This window comes from Indicator indicator, chromosome 14, assembly GCF_027791375.1.
Source record: "Indicator indicator isolate 239-I01 chromosome 14, UM_Iind_1.1, whole genome shotgun sequence".
In the NCBI taxonomy this organism is placed as follows: Eukaryota; Metazoa; Chordata; class Aves; order Piciformes; family Indicatoridae; genus Indicator; species Indicator indicator.
Genome location: NC_072023.1, coordinates 9,374,925 through 9,396,811, shown reverse-complemented (window position 1 = coordinate 9,396,811; position 21,887 = coordinate 9,374,925). Strand labels below are relative to the sequence as shown.

The 21,887-nt window shown below is 45.7% G+C and overlaps 1 protein-coding gene across 1 annotated transcript in view; it reads right to left on the bottom strand.

Moving 5' to 3' along the window:
- The window catches only part of CACNG2 (calcium voltage-gated channel auxiliary subunit gamma 2), a 51,074-nt gene extending 30,025 nt beyond the window's left edge, over positions 1–21,049 (bottom strand). Inside the window, exon 1 of the mRNA XM_054386818.1 lies at positions 20,839–21,049. Coding sequence (XP_054242793.1) covers positions 20,839–21,049 — 211 coding nt within the window. The remainder of the gene's footprint in view (positions 1–20,838) is intronic.
- Between the last annotated feature and the right edge of the window lie 838 nt (positions 21,050–21,887).

Below are 21,887 nucleotides of genomic sequence, written 5' to 3'. Positions count from 1 at the left end.
CCACAAGCTAAGAAGAGGAGACCCAGGATGGATAAACAAATAGCTTTTCACAGTGGGCTAAACTGCCAAGTCCCAAAGAGTGGGCTTCAAGAAAAGTCTTCTCAAATCATTAAATAGATCATATCAAATAAATGGCACACGAGAAAGTGGCCTCTACTGCCCACTGTCATGATGGGTTCAAAAACTGGAGTGGGAAGGCCACACAGTAAGTGAGGACCAGGACAGCATGTAGGGACCCCCAAGAAAGACACATGCTACAGCTGAGACATTTTCTAACTGCATTTGCTGGTATTGCACTTGGCTCTGATCAGAGCTATTTGTTGCTTTTTCTTGGGAGCACGCAAACATTCCCTCCCCTTTAAAAGGAAGGAGAAAGAAGAGCTCAGCTGCAGGGGAGAACAGAGAAATCAGAGAGCAAGGGAGGGAGCAGCAAAGAAAAGAGCAGGTATAGCACGTCCGATGATGTCCATCTGTTCCTCATTAACCAGATGTCCCCCACCCACCTCCTGAAGTGCCATTGACTGTGTATTGTCAGGACGAGAAGGGGATAACAATGCCACCATGGCGCAGACATTCATACACCAACAGGAGCCCTGCCATGCAGCCATCCCTCCCTCCACTACCCGTCCAGATTGGATGCCAAGTCCCTCTTTTTCCTAATCAGCTTTTAAACAGTTCCATCCTCATAATGCTTCTTGCATTATAATTGCCATGTGTTTCATCCTGCTCTGAAAATGGCAAGTTATTGCAGCCCAGCTTACCAGAATCAGACCTGACTTCCTGTGTGTCACCACTTCCTGCAGCATTTAAATGAGAGAAGACTGAATCCTTGATTAAAAAAATTTCTTGCTTGCCAAACTTCATCATTTTAAGAGTCAGAGAGTCCTTGGATTCACACCTGTATCCAAAGACCAGCAATAGATTTATGAACAATTCAACCCACTAAAGATTATTCAGAAATGCAGGAAGAGCTGTAAATTACTTTGTCCGTGTTGTTAGCCAAGGATCATTTACACTAAGAGCTGATCGAGTCATCCTTACTCCAAGGGTGAGCTGTGCATTGGTCTGTGTGTGGGCACATGGGCATAGGAAGACTGTCTCATACCCTAAGTTGTATTCACATCCTGTTCATGGGAAAAGTTCCCTTGCCTCCATGTCCTTGATGAAACCAAAGCACTCTGCCCTCTACCCTCTAAATCTTACTGCAGCAGAGCCCATAAGCTGTAGTGTGCAAATGAAGCATCTGCTGAGCTGCAGCCATGGATAACACGATGCTTCCACCTACCCCCCTTTGTAAAAACATCTGGGTTATGTTGTGTACTGGGTCCATGACTCATGTAGCAGCTAGAAGATAACCTGTACTTTGATTTCTTTTTCTTTCAGCTCCTGTGATGAGAACTTGAATGGGTGGACAAGATCCAGGTGGGCGGGTGTCCTCCAGAGCCAGCAGCTCTGAGCACCTGCCAGATGAGCAGTTGAGGGCCCCAATCTCTCGTTGAGATAAATATCTCTACTTCTTTCAAAGTCATTGAGTCATTGTACTTACTGACCCTGCAAACACTACTACAACAGCACTAGGTTGAAATGCCTCTTCCCTAGGTGCCAGCTGTTCAACAGCTGGTCCTGAGTCTCATGTTGACACGGGACCTCTGCATGAGTTGTGCACTCTCCTTGATGTCACAGAGTTATTACATGACTGTAACTGTGAGAGTAGCTTCAGTGTGGAGGCCTGCTCACTGTTAGGCAGAAAAGTCCTTCGTATATCATTGAGAGTAGCTGGTCCTTGAAACCTTGTGGGTGATAACTGAGACTGAACACAAAGGTGGTGAGATTGCTGAGCCCTCTGTACATTACAAAAAGGCAAAGAAAGCCAGGTAAGGATAGAAAGGATTAAAGAAAGACTTGGACAAGGAACAAACCAGGCAACTTCATCAAGAGACAGGAGAGAATGGAGAGAGAGAAGAGTGAGTGGTTTTTAAAACAATAATAAAAAAGCCTAATTTAGTGAAGGTAATAACCACATGCAGAAGAGACAAATTATAAGCTGGCAATGGGAAGGCAGGAGATCTCCCACTGAATCAAAGGGAGAGGGAGAGGTGGGTGGGGACACTGTTTGTTGTTTTCTCTTGATCTGTATTTTCTGAGAGATGCTGGGTTCAGCCATTATGTTCACAAAGTTCATCTTTATCACACACATGTTCCATCTAACAGTGCCTGAAGAATTAAAGTGTATGCCAGAAGGCTCACACCTCATGATAGGATTCTGTGAAAGGCTGCACTTAAGGTACCTGGGGGAAGTTGTATGAGCCTGCAGGGAAAGGCAACTGCAGTAGGAGGTCAAGCTCTCAGGAAGAGATGGTCGATAGAGGCTCTGTGCCTCTCAAACATCCCTGGAGATGCCCAGTCAGGTGTAGAGCTTTTGTCTCTCTTTACGCTCCAAAGCCTAAAAGCACATTGGAAACCCAGCAGCTGGATTCTGCGGTAGCAATCTGATTAGTGTCCAACAAATGGCTCCCAGCCAGGTTTGTGACAACCTGATCAATCAAATTCAGAAAATCCCTTTTTAGCTACACAGCTGATGTTGGAAAAGATCTGGGAACATGTTTGGGAATTGAAGGCACCTGCTGAACATGAATGAGAAAGAAAAAAACCCGCAGATAAGCAGATGGAGAAAGAAATGAATGGACAATGGCGAGATGATTCCTTGTGCTGGTGTGTGGAAGAAAGCAAGCAACAGGAGGTGCTAGACTGTGTCTTTGCCTGCATCATGTAGTACACTGCACTGTGGTGGCAAGTTAATGTTGATGTGTTTCCATGTCTTGCTTTTCCAGTGGAAAAACACACCTGAAAATTTCTCCAGGTGAGTTACAACTGGCATGGAAAGCCTGGAAAGAAAGCTGTACTCCAGCAAGACATGGAAAGGCATATCCAGAGTGGCTGTTGTTGCTATTAAACACCATCTGTCACAGATGTACACAGGAACTCCGTACTGGATCCTCCTTACATTGCAAAGGTTAAATGAGATAATCTGCATCTTAGCCTCACATGTACCATTGCTGAGCAGAAGAAGCAGGGATTTATACACACTTGTAGCAGCTATGGATTTGACCTGGCATGTCAACCTCAGTCCTTACTTCCCTGACACTGCCCAAGACTTCAACAATATGGATTTCCTTTTTCTTTTTTCTTTTCCCATTTTCTTCTTCTCACTCAAAGCATTATAGAGTTGGTTTGCTTTTTAATAAAACCTTTTTTAGGTACCAAGTAAGTCTGCAACTGCGGCAAGAACAATACCCCAGTGTTCTCTCTTTCCCCTTTGGTTCTAACAATCTCTGAGTATCAAACAGGCTTTGCTTTGGAGAGAAAAAAAGATTATAATGAACGACTTAAAATAGCTCTGCTGAGGAAAAAAATGAGTTTGATTTCAATTGCAGAGGGAATCACTTTTTTTTCCTGGCTCACTCACTGACTCCAATAGAAGACCAGAAAGATCTGATGCAGCTCCTGTGGAGACCTCCCTTGTTCAAAGAATCTGGGAGCTTGCAAGAAGTACTGTAGAGCTTCAATTGGCTCTAATACACTACTGATTGCAATCCATGACATTTCCATGGTGTTTTAGAGATCATCTAGGTACTTCACTTGGAAAACGCACAGCACTCTTCTGTGGTGTGATAGACAGGTGAATGCTGCTCTGGGAGAATGGTAGAGTGATCTGGATGTGAATCAGTGAAAAGTGAGTTCACCTCTGTTGCAGTCTCTGTGTATTCTTGGCTAACCACTTAACCTTCCTGTGTCCGAAATTTTCCACATATAGAATGGGCTTGGGAGCATTTTCTTATGCTCCAGAGACACTGAGTGATGAAATGCATCAAGGAGTGAAAAAACATGCACTAGCAAGAATGACCTGCTGCTCTGAGCAGAGGACAGCAGTGGCATGCACAGAGAGCACAAGTTAAATACTCACTAGCAGCATTGGTTTTGCTGATGAAAAATAGGACATTTCCTTCATCTGTTAGTCTTTGTTTACCTGACCAGTGATGGCACTAGTGGGTTGGGAACGTCATCCTGATGGGTACCAGTCAAACTTTCATACCACAATCTGCCACTCTATTCTGGAGGTGCCATGTGTGTCATGGAAACATACATTTATTTTGAGAGGTTTAAAAATGTTATTGAGACTATTCTTGTGTTCCTTCTCTGTGAAAGCAAGCATCAGTTACTACTCATCTAATCACACAGACCTTACAGGAGGTCATAATAGTCTACTTAAAAAATCCTAGAATAATCTTTCTATACATAAAAATGTCAACATTTTAAACTCTTGCCATTCAAAGTATCTTCTGTTGGGAAGCTGTGGATTTCCAGTTTTCTCGGTTGTATCTAAAACAGGATGGATGGTGTGGGGCTTAAAGATGGCTTTGTGCTGTGTTTGTATTTTTCTGACCATCAGACCAGAATAGATAGACTTAGTTTCTGATGCAATTTATAATCACCTCAGGGGTCTTCTAGCATATACCTGACCAAAACTGTAACTCAAAACAAGGTCCCACTGAAGCAAGGGACTCCTGAAACATGAGGTTTTGTTACTTGTTCTAGTCATCCTTAGGCCACATCCCCTAACTGAGGGGAGGTTGAGAGGTTACGGCTGTGTGGGATCTTCCCTGTAGCAGGGAGCTTAAACCAGCAATGTGCAGCAATGTTAGCAGAGGGCATGAGCTCTTTCTTACTCTGTGGGGTCAGGCAGTAACACATTTCACTGAAACAGTGTGATGTTTTCTGTTCTGAAAACAAGAAGTCACTGGCTCAAGACTAGATATTGCCTGTTTTGGGCTTTGGGCAGGTGCTGTTTTGAAGGGAACAGATCACAAAAGTTTGAACTAATAAATGAGACAAATGCACATTTTTCAGAGGAGAGATACTTCAGCCATGGGAAGAGATCATAACCAGGTGCACTAAAAAGCCACACAGCAAACTCTTCTCATCATTCCCCTGACATACTCCAGCAGGGCTCCTGATGAGTTCAAGAGATGGCATCTGAGAAACCCAGCATGACCCTGTGACCCAACATAAACTTGTATGACACAGCAGTACCTGATATAACCAGTGCAAAACCACCATGATAACCTGGCATGACCCCCAAGACTGACCCTGTGACAACATCTGCTTTATTCCGAGTGACACGGATTTAATCACTCACCGGAGAACGCTGAATGACGCAGCAGAGCGTTGCTCACTGTGGCTCTACTGAACTGGCACGCTCTGATTGGCTTTGGGGACACACCCATTGGGTGATTCATCCAATTAAAGAGCAGTCAATCCTCCCACCGCTAATGAAACACATCCCTACTGCACTTGTAGCACTTTCTAGCAACCCATTTAGGCTTTACTGCTGCTCTCATCACCCTAAGGTATGAGGACGGACAGCCGGTTTGCAGTTGAGGTCAAAAGGAAAAAGCCTGGTTCCTGAAAGGATAGAGCTGAATAATTTGTAAGTTTGTAATCAGAACACAAAGGTTCAGTCAGATAATTAATTATTTGCTAGCTTAGCACAGGTTGGATGTTATTCCCCACCCCAACAAGGTTAACATAGAATTGTTAAGACTGTAACCCAGAACTGTTAGGACTGTGTGCACTAAGCAACCCAGTGTTAAACTGTTGGTATCAAGTGTGTAAACTGTTTCTCAAATATGGTTTGAGATTTCCTGCAGAACATGAGAAAGAGATGGTGGTACTTCTCCAGTGGAAGGAAAAGTAAAGATAGCTTCAAGGTGCAAGGCAAACTGCCCACTAAGATCACTAATGCATTGGCAGATGTCTACAAAAGCATAGAGAGATTCTTTCCAGTTGTTTCACTCCATTTAATAGTGCAAAATAGCAAAGAATGTTGGTTAAATTCCACCTGGAGACATTGTGTATGTAGGGGAAATCCTAGAGGACATAAATTCAGAGACATATGAATGTGACAGTAGTTTGACTTTTTTCCTCTCCTCTGTCATTCTGGGCCAAGTAAAATCCAGACATCCTAGAGGACCTAGTCCACACGTGAAGGACAGCCAGCATGGTCTGTCATGAACCAAACAGGATAAATAGTATTGTCTCAACCTTCATGACAGACCTATTTATCTATTACAGCCTCAGTTTCCCTTACTTCTTTTGCAGGTCCCTTTGTCTAACATCCATGAAGTCTCAGCTCACTTCTTTCCCTGCATGAAAATGAAATCTCCCCTTAGCTGTAGGCTCTACCCCAATTCCCCACTCATTTCACTGCTGCACAATTAAATCCCAAATTCTCCCTCATTCGCTCTCATCAGCCTCCTAATCTACTGCACTCCTATTATTCTTGTAAGAGCATGTAGAGATGTGAACTGATCTGCCTCCCATCTTGTCATCTTCTCTCATATATCCGACCCAGTTCCCAGGGTCTGATTTTGTACAACTATGAACAGTTATTCGAGAAAATTTATCACTAGCCCATAGGGTAAATGTTTGCTACCCAGAGGAAAAAAAAAAAAAAACCAACCACAAAACCAAACCAAACACCACCACCCCCCCCCAAAAAAAAAAAAACAAAAAACCCAAACCAAACCCACAAAAACCAACCCCAAGAAATTAGAAAAAGGATGACATTACAATTATTCTTATTTTAGGTCCTGAAAAGGGCAGAAAGTCCTACCACATTAGCAGTGAAAGGAGCAAGGGTGGCTCAAGAAGCTCTTGGCAGGTTCATGAAGTTATGACATTTGAATGCAAAGTCCACATTTGATCACCTATCAACAATTTATCAATAGCTCAGTGATCAAAAACAAAGCTCTTTCACTTCATTAACCACATTCAGTGCCATTTGCTCTACATTCCAAATGGCTGAACTGATGTTCCAATGCAGCCTATTTTTAGTATTTCTGATTGGTTCATTATTTGGGAAAAGCTACTGGCTGTGTATCTGTTACAAAGATCCAGTTCTTCACACGGCTCTGAAAGAAGAGCAAGGCTTCATGTAGATCTGGAGAATTTGTTTGGATCTGGGTTCAACCTCTGTCACTGCTGTGGTGCAGCTCAGCAAAGTGATGGCCATGGAGCTTTCCCCTCCTTCAGGGCTCTCCTTTGTTTTTATTATGGGGAAGAAGCCATGCAACATATTGCACCTTCTTTTCCCCCAAGAAAACTAAGATCAAGAATGACGGAAAACTAGCAGTCTCAGTGAGAATTAAACAAGATACTCAAAATAAGTGATCTCTTGGGTGTCTGAGTAAATTACCACCTCCACATCAGATTTTATTTATTTTCAGAACAAACTATTTCTTTGCTGGTAAATCCTGCAGTTTTGTCATGAATCCAATGAATTTTCACTGGTAAGCGACAACCCTAGAGACAGAAGTGGCCGTGTATCCCCAGGGCAGATACCACATGGGCAAAAGCATTCCAGCATTGCCTCTTCAGCAAGCTTCAGCCTTCATGTGAAAGGACAGGATCTGCAGGTCACATGGAGATTAGTCTCTGTGTCCTTCAGCCCTGCCTGCTAAAACTGCAAAGGAGAAATCCAGCTATGATGGCATCCTCTGGCTCTGGTTTTCTCAAGCACTGGAAACATGTCTGGAAGCAAGCTCCCTTTCAGACTCCCAAATAATACAATACCCTTCCCATAGGAACAGAAAGAGATGTGATCATCTATTTCGTTCAGACCACCTGTGGTTACCAAGTATAGGGAAACTCCCCCCTATAACCACATAGGCATGCCTGTATGGGAATTAGATTTGGATTGAGAGCTGAGAAAGGCTCTTACCGTAAGTTTCCTTGACAAAATATAATGTGACCTTGCATGGGTCTTGGAAGCAGCACACCTGAGTAAGCAGTGCATCCTGACAGCTCTCAGGCACACTGCTAATTCGTCTGTGCAGAGCACCATGCTTGAGTACCCATTAGGGCTTGAAAGACCTAAGCTAGCTTGCTTAGAGTTATTTGGGTATTTCCTTCTGGCACTGGACAGACATGCCCTCTACTGCATTCTGCTCTGCCTGGAGAAGGAGGTGAAGTCAGTTCTAGGTGTAATATTCACTTACTGATGTCAAAAGCAGCAATGCAGAAACAAGTTCTACACATTTGCTGTCTTCTGCTTTGTTGCCTTTCGTATGTCATTTGTCATCTTAGATTGTCACTTCCTTTGATGTAGGGACGACAGCTTTTGTGCATACATGGTGTCTATAAAGGTGTTTCCACTACACATGGAAGAATTTCAGTGCATCCATAGTGGTAATAAAGGGTGAAATACCCAGACTCTACTGAAGAGCAGCAGTCAGAGAGGAGTGTTTAAGTTTTGGTTCCCCTTCTTTACTGGAGATAATCTGGCCAGACTGTGGGTTCTGTTCCATGAAAACTGTGCCTCAGGCCTCCAGAAGAAGGAATCACAGAATCACAGAATTAACCAGGTTGGAAAAGACCTTCGAGATCATCAAGTCCAACCTATCAACCAAAGTGCTTAATTTACTTACAGCTGTGAGACCAGCAGAAAGCCTCAGTGCAGAAGGTGGCCATGTCTGAGTTAAGTTGCTAACACAGATAAATTTCTTGGTATCCCCAAGCTGGGACCAAAGAAAAAAAAAAATTCCATTTCCTTTGATTCTTCCTCTTTCCTGCTTCCCCTCATCAGATTTTACTGCATCAAGCTGCAACCACTGGTCACACTTCCTAAATTACTATAGGTCCATGGTTGGTTGGTTTGTGTAACTGATTTTGCCCTGTCTATGTGTCTAAACCTTTCTTCCATGAGCTGGAGCAGGGTGAAAAGGGAGAAAAGGTCTTAAATCCATCCCATTCCACAAGGCAGAGAAGAAGGGTGAGGAGGTCTGTCTCTCCATCAATCAGCTCCAGCTGATATTCCTACTTCTCTCAGCAATTCCAGTCTCTCATACCTCTGAGTCCCAGGGTTTCTCCTGACTCACCCTGCTCTTTGAGACCATATTTCTCAATTATCTCCTTCCAGCACTCACACTGCATTCCTATTATCACCTCCCCATGCCATGCCATGGCCAAGTCCTGGCACCCCTCTTGCTTAGTGTTTCCTTCTGGCCATCTGTGATTTCCAGCTGCAACAGACACTTCCAGCCACCACAGATCCTTCCAGCCCTCTGTTTCCAGCATGCAGAAGTGCTTTCCTCCACACCTGAGTCTGACTACTCACACAATCAACCCACCCCATTCAGTTTCTGCAGAAGTGTCTACATCCTCCCTGGCCTTGGTGCCTTTACACCCTTCCAGTGCTCTTTCTTGCAGTCTTGTTTTGCTCGGAATGCTTTCCCCCTCGCTGTTCCTGTAAATGTGGGCCAAGCTGTAATGATGCAGCACATGGAAAAACACCTTTCTCCTGTGATCTTAGACAGCCCCTGGAATTAATTCCTGGAAAGCTGTTCTTGGCCTTTCTGAATAATGCTTTCCTGCAAACACACAGTCAAGGTGATAAGCGGGGAGCGGAAGAGCGGCGTGGTGGCTGGGGAAGAGTGGTGCAATGATTGCTTGGTCACCTGAAATTCAGGAAAATTGTCAGACCCACACTTGTCCTGTGCTCTGTGCTGCTGTTTGGATTGCAGCTCACTCAGCAGGGTAGACATATTAGTTTCTCTATTGCTGCTTTTCCCAACAGCAGAACAGCTGCTCTGCTCCGCTCTTGGCAGTTGTTTCCTTTGAGACTATTGAGTAGGGTTACAATGGAGGTGTCTCAGCTAGAGAACACTCTGCAACATTCAGCTCCAATCAATCTCCAACACCAAGCCCGTTCACAGCTGCTCTGTTATCCCAAACCCTTGCACTTCATGATAGACCATGTCACCCTCCCTGTTCTTCAAAACCTCCTATTGAACTTTGAATTATCTCTTCTTTGAAAGGAATACATGGCTCCTGCTTTTGGAAACACAAGTGGAGCTGGAGAGTTTTAAGCATCTCAATGACTGGAAGACTTAGGAGTGTAGGCCCCTGTGCAATCTTTCCCAGCCTGGGAGCTGTGAAGGAACCTAGACCTGGTTATTTCTTGAGGGAGCAGCTGTTCCCTCTCCACTTCTGTTGTTTTGCAGGTCAACTTAAAATTCCTCTTTGTGCTGCATACACTGAGATGATAGGGCTCCAGGCAGGCAAATTATCTGAGGAATATCTGGGACAAAGCTTTCTGTACCAAGCTGTAGCATCCCTCCACATCCCAAAAGCACAAATTGCAGGGATGCTCTGAAGTAAGTTGGAGGAGATAGAAGCCTGGAGATAACCGTTCCTAGACTTTTCCTCTGCCCTAGCTGCATTTCAACAGTATATTGGGATCTCTGTCTCTCATTCAATTCCTTCCTCTGAACACCAGCCCCTCTTGCTGTCCTCAAAATACTCTAAACCAGCTATCCAGTCTTCATACAATGTTCCCACTGTCTGTGACCAAGTATGGAGACTGAAATGCAGGGAAATTATCCATCCTGGGTTCACATCATTCAGTAAAACTTCATAGTTGCTTTAAACTATTCCCTGCACTTCATTTCACCTCTCAAGCACCATTCCTTAGTCTCTGAATATTTGATATATTCTGTTTCCCCCCTCTTCCACCTTCCTGTAAGATAACATTCGTTTCTGCTGGAGTCCTTTCAGGCGCTATTGATCTTGAAGCTCCCCAATTACAACAACTTTTCTTGTGATGGTGACACCTTAAGAGACAACAGCAGCTGCCTATAAAGGGCCTCTGCCATCTGTTTCCTCTGCCACTTCTTTGAGACAGCTCTAGCTAAATACAGAAAAATATTTATCACAGTTCATTCACTCCTTCACTCAAAAATGAGCAAAGAGGAAAATGCCTTCTTTCATGGTTCTGCCACTGCCCTTCAAAAACCCATGACCCTCAGCCTAAGGAAAAGGGCAGTACTTGAGTCTAAAAGGAAGCAGCAGAAATTCTCAATGATTGATCCCTTGAGACCCATTCTGAAGGCAGTTCTGGGGGGCATCTGCATTTGGAAATGACTCTTCATGTCTGTCTGAAAGGCAAAAGTCAGAGCCAGGCCACTTCATCTCAACCACCAAGCTTTCATGCTGACCATATCTGAAAAGAGATGCACACGTGCATGTGTGCACACATGCAAGTACACTTAGCTCTTGATCCTTTTCAAGCAACTCTCCATAGACTGTACAGGATGGGAGAAAGGGGAATAGTTCCTACCCAGAAGGACTATCAGCTAGAAATGTAAAGGGAAGAGAAGAAATAACATCAGGGGTGGAGGCTCGGGGTGAAAATGACAGACAGGAGAGATGATGTGAAGAAAAAGGGAAGAAAAGAACAAACAATGAATTCTGAAGGGGATTGAAGAAGATAATGAAGAAAAATTGAAACTGAGAATGAAAAAAAATTAAAACTGAGAATGAAAAAAATTTTAAAAGATCACTTTAAGAATGAGAAGTATTCAGCATCACCTTCAGGAGGAAATAAAGCTCTAAGTTCTCTGAAATTTATTGGTTAGAATCACAGAATGATCTGGGTTGGGAGGGACCTCCAAGGGTCATCTAGTCCAACCCCCTGTGCAGTAAGCAGGGGCATTCTCACCTAGATCAGGTTGCTCAGAGCCCTCTTGAGCCTCACCTTGAATATCCAGGAATGGGTTACAAAAGAAAGGTCACAGTATGGTTAGAAGAGTCAGCAAAGAGGGTTGGATCAAAAGTAGTTCGATTGACATTGCTTGGTCTATAGTACTGAACAGGATCATAAACCTGGGAAATATTCAGTGTTCAAGCATGATCCATGGCACTGCAGCTACACTGGTGTGAAGGTATAAACAAGATCTGAAGAGAGAAGTTCCCTGAGCAGTAGCAAATTTAAGAATGAAACATATGAAAAATGAAGCAGTGGGAGGAGAAAAATAAAACAGACACTAAAAAAAAAATCATGTTCAGGAGGAGAATGAAAACTGAGAAATGAGAAAAAAAATCAGAAAGGGATAGAAAATCCATGGGGACGGAGGTGGATTGTGTTATTCCTTATTTGACAGACTGTATACTTTATACAACAAGTTAAATCAGAAATTTATAGTTGTTTCCTTCTAGCAAAAACACACATCAGGAGAATTCCTACCTGTGGACAGGAGGGTGTTTTGTTCTCGAGTTTTTGTGAACCATTCTAATTTTCTGGTCTTCACAGCTAGCAGGCAAGAGATAAATGCTCTGGGGGAATAGGAGGTGCAGGATAAAGGCCATACGTTTCTCTGGAGAGTTATAGATTTGGTAGGAAGCTTGCATAAAGACCTCAGCAGCCTGTGCCACAAAACCAGAGGTGGATTTCACCTATCCTGCAGGGCTTGTTATGAAAACTCTGATTGTGTAGTCTGAAATTTTACGGGAGGATGAATGGGGCTGGGAGTCAGAAAGCTGTCAGTAAATAAAAGATTCAACAAAAGGCAGGAATGCAAAAAGAAGGAAAAGAGAAAGGCAAATACCAGAAGGTTCACAGTCCCCTCTGCCATTGCACCCACTCACCGATCCAAGGTGAGGAGTCCGTAAGAGGATTTTTGGCCCCTGGGAGGGCAGTCAGGATGAATTTTTCTATCGAGGGTGAAAGATGATGAAAACAGAAATAGTTAAAAGTGGAACTGCTAGACTGGGTGAGCAGCTGGCATGAAGAAGTACAGAATCTTGGTAACTTTGCACCCACTCGTGCTGGAAGAGATTTCAGCCCCTAGTTTGTCGTGTATGACATCAGCAAACAGGGACAGGCAGTGACCTTGGGGGCATGGCTGTTTCAAGCATACACAACCTTTCCTCAGCCTCATTCTCCCCTTGCCTACCCCGACAGCATAAGCAGCGTGGCTCCATGCGAGTCAATGAGGTTGCATCAGTGCAAACGAGGGGAGAATAAGGCCTTCATCTCTTGTGCATAGAAACACTACAGCACTGTACGTCATCAGATGCCAGTTCAGTAATCATTTCCACAGATACAAGAGGAAAAGAGACAACCTTGTTTCTAATTTAGTCATGATAGCATCAGAGACCCACAGCCTATCGCTTTCTGGGAAGCAGGGACTTCAACAATAATAATTCTTCACACATATATAGCACCTTCATTGCCAACTACTTACTTTATACCCTGGGGTGTGAAGAGAAAGGACTCCACTTAATTCCATATGCTCTTAATTGCCCTCTATCCCAGATCCTTCCCAGAAAAACATGATAGAAATACCTAAGGTTGCCGTTAATTTGTCAAATTAGGGCAGTCATTGACACGGGCAGAAACGCAGGCCCAGTTTGCATCATATATTGCAAGTGCAGAGCATAGCATCTAGAAACAAAAGAAACACCAGACTAAGTAAATCTGAGCTCCATTTAATCCCTGACAAATGTTTCAAGGAAGAGGCAAGATCCGCATGGCAGTCAGATAGGGGATAGGCTGCCCTTGTGAAATGTTATCCTGGTTTTTATGATGACTGGCTTAATTGCTGAATTACGAAACACCCCAAATGCTGCTCACATCCATTAGGAGGGTGCTCGCTTTTGGTGAACTCTGTGGTAAATGCCCACTCGCTTGCTACACACTGTTAAAATCTTGGCCACGGGAGCTCCGGTGGCAATGAGCTCCACGGCTCGGGTATGCATCAAGTCAGAAAGCTTTAACCGGGTCTCCGGTGACTCACGTCAGGTCCTCTTGTCTGTGTGTTACAAAATGGGGAAATCAAGAGCTACTGATCCATCTTCTCTAGCCCATTCATTATTCAATACAATCCAATCACTTTCCCTCTCATTCACCTCCTTTTCCAGGTAAACATGCCTAATCTTGCAGGCTGCCTTCATACACATGGTCTTTTCTACACCTCCTTGTCCCTATCCCCCTTTTATGAACCCCTTTTTGACTTTGCAAACCTCTCCTGTGGGTAGCCCTTGTTCCTGCATTCTCTGTTTTCCCTTCTGCTCTAGTGCTTGTGCCTGTGAGACATTGTGGTTCACGTAGAGCCCTGCATGTTACACAGTCTCCCTTTCTCCATCAGCCAGCAGTACCTTCTGACCTAACTTGCTGAGGTTCATACAGCCAATCTTCAAGATCCAGTGGGTCTGGAGACCTCAGCCCCATACACCTCACCACCTTAGGCGTTCCTGAGGATCTCAGAGTAAATCATACCCTGCAAACAGCTTAAAAAGTACGATTGCTTGCTGAGAGACTTTTTTCTGACAACTGGGGTTCCTTCTCTGTAGTGCACAACAACTGCCCCAGGGTTGTGGCTACAGAGACCCTTATCTTCCATTTGGATTCTGGCCTGATCCGTGTCTGAGGGTTGCAAGAGAGGGTATTTAGGGCTGTCGTGAGCTCCTTCCAGCCCAGTTGCTGGCTGCATGCAGATGAGCCAGCTCATCAACTGAGCTGCCAGTGAGCCCTCTGGCCAGGAGTGGTTGGAGGCAGCAAAGTGGAGGGATGTTAGCTTGACCACAGGCAACAAACAATGAAGGGAGCAGAAGGAGGGGCTTGAATCTCTCTCCCCTCATAGGTGGCCAGGCTGCCCTGGGGGCAAGCGAAAACAGCAACTGGTGTCACACACTGCTTTGAGGAGGGGGACACTGGCCACAGAAAGCAGGGGGAGAGCTAGAGAACGGATGTAAAAGAGTTGCCTTAGAGTGTAGAGGCAACATAATTCCAAAAGAATGGGGTTCTTCAGCTGGAGAAATGACTGCATGTGAGATGGGAGAAAGCCAGGGGGAAATGAGGGCAGAGGGAAGAGGAAACAGGACAGAGAGATGAGACAGCAGGAGCAAAGGGGACAGAGAAGAGCAAGGACGAGATAATGTAACAGAGGAAAGAGCAAGGGGGATGGGCCTCAGACAACTTGGAGAGAAACAGGGAGAAATAATGAAGGAGAAGCTGCTCTTCAGAGAAAGCACAGAAGAGACAAGAAGATGAAAGAGAAAAATAAAGAGGAAAAACAGGGGAGGGAAACGAGAACAAATTAAAATGGAGATGGATAGAATGAGTCAAAGATGGAGGGCAAAGAAAAAAGCCGGGGTCATACAGGCAAGGGGAAAATAACTTTTAGATGTATTGTATTTACAATACGTTCTGTGCATGCCTGACCTGCTCTGCGCTCTGTGTTTCTCCTGCCGGGTAGCTGTCGCCCTAGGATGGGGACTGCGGGGAGAGGAGAGAAAGCGAGAGCCCTGCTGCTAACCCATTCCCCTGGCAGCAGCCCTCTTGCCTTCCCAAGAGCCCCCTGCAAGGGGGAAGGTTTCGTGCCCACGAAAAGCAGCAGCAGCACATCCCCTGACAGCGGGTGCAATATGGAAGGGAGAAGCAGTGCAGAATGGAGCAGCGAGGGCTCCCCCTGGGATAAACCGGGTATGCTTGATTGGGAATCTGCTCTCGAAACAGGGGCAGGGGGCAGAGCCAGCTGAGAGCCTGAAATGTTTCCTGCTCCCCCCGGCAACCTCCTCACTGCTGCTTTTAAACTAAATAAATATGGAGATTCTGCTGCCAAACCTCAGCAGTCTTCTTCCCCCCAAAAACTCCTGCTTAGATCTTAGCAAGCCACAGCAAAGTGAGGCTGGGGCTCAGAGGGCTGCAAGGGGAAAATGATGGGTTAAAAGGGAAACGTTGGATAGGAATAGCTCCTGGTCTTCCTGGCAAAGAGACATTTGTTCTATCTCTGTGTAATTTCTTTATACATTACTGCTGCCACACTGCATCTCCATGTCCCTCCCACTGCATTTCACTCTCACTCTCTTCAGCAAGGCAATTTCTGGTGCATTTCAGGACAATATTAACCCATTCCTCTTTCTTTGTCAGTAGGAAGATTCATAATTTAAGAGCAATTTAAAACTCAGTTCTAGCAACTCACTGGTGAGGAACCACATATCCTTGTCAAACCTTACAAAGCAATTACACTTGCAGGTTTCAGCTGCTGAAATTCTTGCCTTCTCAGTTACTTACAGCCAGGTGTGAATTTAAGCTGAGAGGAGAACCAAACCTACCCAAGCCTGGGATCCTGAATAGTACTTTCTCACCATCTGCCAGCCCACTTTCAAAAATCCTTTATCTTCCTCTTCATCCAGGGCCTGTTCAGCTCTGCATCCTCCTCTCTGGTAGATGCAATGCCAATGGCAATCAGCCGTGCGCTGGGCCTTTGCCTCCTGCTGCATCTCAGAGCTGTGCTAGGCTGCTCCCAGTCCTGAATCATGAACATATGGAGACCCTGACTTAAGCTGCAGCTGTTTTCACTATATGTTCAGAAAAGTCCCTAGATTAGGACAGCAAGAGTCAGGGGAAAGGACCCAAGCAGATTTGTGGATACTTGGAATTAGGATGGCATGCAATTCCACAGCACAAAGCTTGAAATAGTCAGAGAAACAATGGGTAAAAGAAAGGAAATTGGGAAAGGTAAGAGGGAAGATAAGGAAAAAAACCCACTCATAAGATGTGTGTGAAAGGAAAGAGGTGGCCAAGGAGCAAAGAGCAGTGGGAGAAGGCAGCACAAGGAAGCGATGTAGCACCAGAATTCTCTGGCAGAAGCTTGTTCACTGCTTGTGCCCTGCCTCACTTTGCTGTCAGCTCTTCATTTCTGCAAACCCTGAAACTGCACTTAACTCTCATGCACTGTTCAGATATAACAAGCTGGAAGGGAACTGATCTGCTCATTAATTTTCCTTGGGAAGGGTCTCTAGGCAGGAATTATTTTCTGCACCAACATCCATTCAATTACTTGCCTTCACACCAGTCAGATCTACAGGGATGTCTAACCCCATGCACATCACTCATGCCTGCCTGCCCTGGACTCTTCTTTCCCTTCTTCTCAGTATAAAAGCCTCCCAGACCTATCCCTTTCCTAATAATAATGACAACATGACAAAACCAATAACCTGCAAATACAACGTACATTTCATTTGCTTGCTTCATAAGACCCTGATAAGGCATCGTCGCTCACTTTTTGAGATCCTGTAGGAGATCTACAGGAGCTAATGAAAGAATTAGACAAGGCATCACTCATAATAAAAAGTGGTTTTAAAGCATTTGGTGCCCAGAAGGAATTAGGCTGGAAGATCTGCAGCCATTTCGAAGTTGTATCCATGTGTAGCATGAGCTTGCAGATCTCAGTTGCTCAGTGTACATGTGTGGCTTGTGCCCATGCATTTAAAGCACTGAGAAAGGCCTTTTTTTCTTCAAGACTAAAGATTTTTGAGTGCCCCTGGAACACATCTGGGCAACTCCAAACTCTGAGACAGAATTATCTTGAGGAAGATTAGGAAAACAGTCAGAAGTGAGATTTGCAGTATCACAAACTGACACCACCTTTCTGCTTTAGCCCCACTGTGGAGCAGGGGCTTACTATAGGACAGAAGAAGGGAGAAAGAAATCCTGATAGAGGAGGAACATCCCACATGACACTCCTCTTTGAAGAAATACAAAAATCTGAAAAATGATGACTGAAAATCCATTGCGGAGAACTGAATGACTGGAGAGAGGGGAACCAGAAAACAGAAAGCCTGGGGACCAAACTCTCCGAGAGGGGCTTGCAATGGGTCTGTGTGTACAGCCTGAGACTGAACCCCTACATCAATTTTTTGCTGCTGGATAGCTTGGCCAGGAAGAGAAAAGACAATTTAGCACAATATTTTGAACACGAGGAGTCCACCGTTTCTGACAGCTTACGGTGTTGACTAATGCCAGCATACCCCACATCCCAAGAAATTAGCCTCATCAGAGACTTCCCACCAGTAGCAGGAGGAAGTATGGGCTATTTCTTTGATTATTTTCATGCTACAAAGCCTCCTGCTTTCCTTTTCACTACCTGCCCTCACACTACAGACCTGCCTTTGACAGCCATCCCAGATAGCAGAAGCATGTCTGTCCCATGCCCTTTCTCAGATGCCTGTGTCACACAATGTACAGGGTGTGAGCAGAGTCCAAGGGGTTTGCCCTTTTCACAGCCTTCTGGGGCCAAGCCTTTCCCTCCACAAATCCACCCACCCTCTGCTTTATGGGGAAAAGGAGCTTTTGCTGCACCCTTCTCCCTCCTGCTCAGCAGAAAGCAGCTTTTACCAGGGAAAGCAAGTCAACTGGGGACACCTTTCTGATTCCTTCTGCTGAGAAAGAAGATAACCACCCCTAAGGTGATCAGAAGTGACACTAAGGGGCCTGCCATCCCGGGGCTGGTGGGGTTGTTTGGCTTTGCTGTTCTGGGAGCAGGAAAATGCCAGCCATGCAGGTGGTGGGGCTGCAGGAAGCCAAGCGGAGGCATCTCAGCAGCGATGGTGCCAGACCTGTGCCATGCCAGCCCATGAGGTAAACCTGTGGCCATAGGGATGGTTTTGCCTCTTGCTGAGATGCTTTTGCTACCGAGCCTTTCTCCAAGTTTTGGTGCAACCAGTGCCCTCAGGCTAGGGACTCAGAGCTGTGCTCAGCTCCTGTGTGGTGCATTGCACCCTCCTACCCCACTCAGTGCTTCTGCCAGCATTCAGGGGCTGGTCAAACAGGCCAGCCCAACACTCACAGGGCTGCAGTGAGCAAGAGCACCCCGCCAGAGCCATGCCACTTGCACTCAGGCTGCATTTCCCATCCCTCGTGTGGGGCTGCAGCCTGAGCCCACCGGAAAGTGGCAATAGGGAAGGCAGGGGTCTGGGCTGGCAGTGCAGCACTGGTAGGGCTGGGGCTGCTTTGGAGCTTTTAGTTGGAAGCATCCTGGCACTTTCCTTTGCCATGGAAGCCACTTCTCCACAATGCCTGTGGGGTCCTGTCAGATGTAAAGGAGAAGGAGCCCCAAGCTCCTCCGATCTGACAAACCTCACCCGCCCCTTCCTCCTCCCCCTCAGACCGCGTCCCTCTGGGTACGGCTCTGTGGGCAGATAGACATGATCTGAATTCACTGCCTCTCCCGGCCAGGGTCCTCATACTTCTTGTCTCCACCCCAGCCTCCCTCCACCCTCCAGCTTGGGGACACGGCTCAGAAAGGGAGTTCTTCCCTGCAGCCTGCCTTTCCCGCATGGCTTTGCATTTGAGCTTCCCTTTTTTTTTTTTCCCTCCCCTTCTCTCATTAATTTTTAATTAAGGAGATGTCTCCTTCCCCAGTTGTAATGAATAGCTGTGTGAAAGGCTTTTCATTTTTTATTGATATATACCTCTATATATTTATCTATTTGGAGGAAATGTGTGCATGTGCGTGAGAGAGTGTGTTTAAAATATCCCCCATTAAATTACTGCTATTGATTTTCTGGCGTGGAGACAGCATATAGTATTCAGCATAGAGCTCCTCTGCAGGATATGTTAAAAGGCAGCAGTTTGGGTTGACAAAGGGCACTAAATGCAGTATGCGTCAAATAGACCATCGCTCAATGAAGTCACTTAGCTATTCAAAACATGTCCAGCCATCACTCAACCGTTTGCACCAAGAACGGGGGGGAAATTCACGCTTCTTCCCAGACACAACCATTTCCAAACAGCAGCTTTAGCTTGCTTTGGTGAGAGGCATCAGGACATACACAGTTTATTCCCCCCTCCCCCCTGCCTTCCATCTCCCAGTGCTGGTCTTAGGAAATCAGTTCTGCGGTGCCCACTCCCCGTTCTCTACCAGCCAGGAGCTCCAGGCACACCCAGCTCTGGTAGACACTGACAGACACAGACGTTATCCCTGGATGTCCATAAACCCCCGGCAGCCCACCCTGCAGCTGGGAGCTGATTCATAAACAGGGCTTTTACACTGGGCTGTGATGTGCACTCTTGTGCTCTGGCTCACTCCTTGCTACATGTGTAACACAAACCACGCATTTACAGTGGTTGCCTCTATCCCTCCGCTGTGGGCTGAAGACCACCTCCCCAGCCCACATGTACACCAATAGAAGTACTGAGCAACACATATTTAAAAGTGAATCACTGGCCCATCTTTTCTTTCCTCCTCCCTTAGGAATGTCTGATTCCAGAAGTTGGCTGCGGCGGTGTCTCTTCTGCCATCAGACATGTCACTGAGTTGCTGTTCAGTTTCACCACATCAGACTTAGGCTGATTTTTCTGTATTTATTTTTAGCCTTTACCATAAACAATTAAAAAAAAAAAAAAAGAAAAAAGGGGAAAAAAAGTGCCTCAAACAAAAACCTACCCCCAACAACAAACAAAACAGGGGAAAAATCCCAGCCCCAAACCAAGCCAATCAGCCACCAACTAGACCCCTCTGCACCCAGCCCAGTGCGATGTGGTTTGTTACAGACATTACGAAATGCTCTGAACTCTGTTCGAGATGACTGGAATCGTTAGAATCACTGTACGAGGCATTTTGGGCATAACAAGGTTACTTCCCTTTCCCTCTTTTTTCCCTCCTCAAGTGAACTAATAATCGCATCCAAATTGCTTTGCAGTCACCCCGTCCCCACAACTCCCCTCAGTCCCAGTCTTGTCTTTGCAAATAAGCCATTTGCAAAGAGAGCAATTATTTCACTCTGTGCCTACAGCCGGAGCACAGCAATAATACAGCTTTTTGGCATTGCTTTCCCAGCAATACAAGCAAGCTGAAGACAGGCAGACTGCACAGTTGCTTTTTTGAAAGCGTCTCTTGGTGTTTTTGTAACACACAGAGTATTCCGGTTGGAGGGGGAAAGTGATTTTTTGGGGAAGGTGGAGTGTGAGGGGGGAGCGGAATGGGAATGGAGACGGGAACAGAACAGAGAATGTTTTGCCTGTCTTCTTGCCTCTGTGCCCTGAGCAACTGAGCCCACCGTTCTTGATCTGTGGTGAAAGGAATGAAATGAGAAAATGGTGGGATGTGGAGGGATTTATTTGGAGGGGAAGAGAAACGTGGGGTGGTGGGAGAAGAAAGGGGGGAGTGGGGGGGTGGGGGGGTGTGGGGGGTGTGGAGATCCAGAATCAAATACCTTCCAGGCAGCAGGTTCTCCATAATCCAGAATGGGTCATGACTTCCTCGTTCTTTTTGCTGGTTTCGTTCTCACTGACAGTTTTAGTCTTGCAAACCCCTCTGGAGTAAAGCCAGTAGTCGGTCCCCACAGCTATGGTCATCAGGCTGAAGGCAGCGAAAGCACCAACGGTGGTTAAAAGCATCTGAACACCTCTGTCAAAGAGCCCCATAATTCTTCATTATACAAATACCCAACCGCCTTCTGATTCTTGGGGTGTGTGTGTTTAATAAAATAAAAAGAATAATAATTCCGACTAATAATATAATGGGTATATAGAGAGAGATAGATATCAAAAAAGGGAGGTAAGAAAGCCCACGGAAAAGAGTGTAAATTAGAAAGACCACACGGGAAGAGGCTTGCCTTTTAAATCGGAAACGTTCTGGTTGAAATATAAAAAAAGGAAAGAGGAAAAAGAAAAAAAAAAAAGGCGAGAAAAGAACCAAGAAAAACTAAACAAATAAAGAGAGAACCCCCCCCAAAACGAGACGCCTTAATCCCTTTTTCTAAAATTCTGGTCTCCAGTTTCCATATGTAATGGCTAATTTGGAGATGGCTTCCACAGTGAACAGGGGAGCAGCAGCAGCATCCTCAACACAATCTCTCATTATCTGGACCTAGACAGTTAGAGACTGTAAGAGCAGAGATGCAACCTTCAGTCTTCTTGCTTAGCTCTGCAGCCTGCGCCATGAAAATCCTTTTCCTTCCCAGTTATCTTCCTTGGGTTTTTATTTTTTTTTTCCGGCAGCGGCAGTCGCTCCAATCCTCTCTCACTTTTTCTTGCTTGCTTCTCCTTCCTTTGGTTCGCTCCTACCACCAAGCCAGACTGCCCAGTATACTGTAAGCCCTTGATTTCAGCTGAACAGGTGCCGAGGTCTCGCCTCCCATGGCTTTTCCGCACAGCCGCGGCGCTCGCTCCCGGCGGAGGTGGGCGAGGAGAGAGAGGGGGGCTCCTGGGGGAGGGGGGGACGGGAGGAGGGGGACAGGCGCGGCGCCCCTCCCGGGCGGGG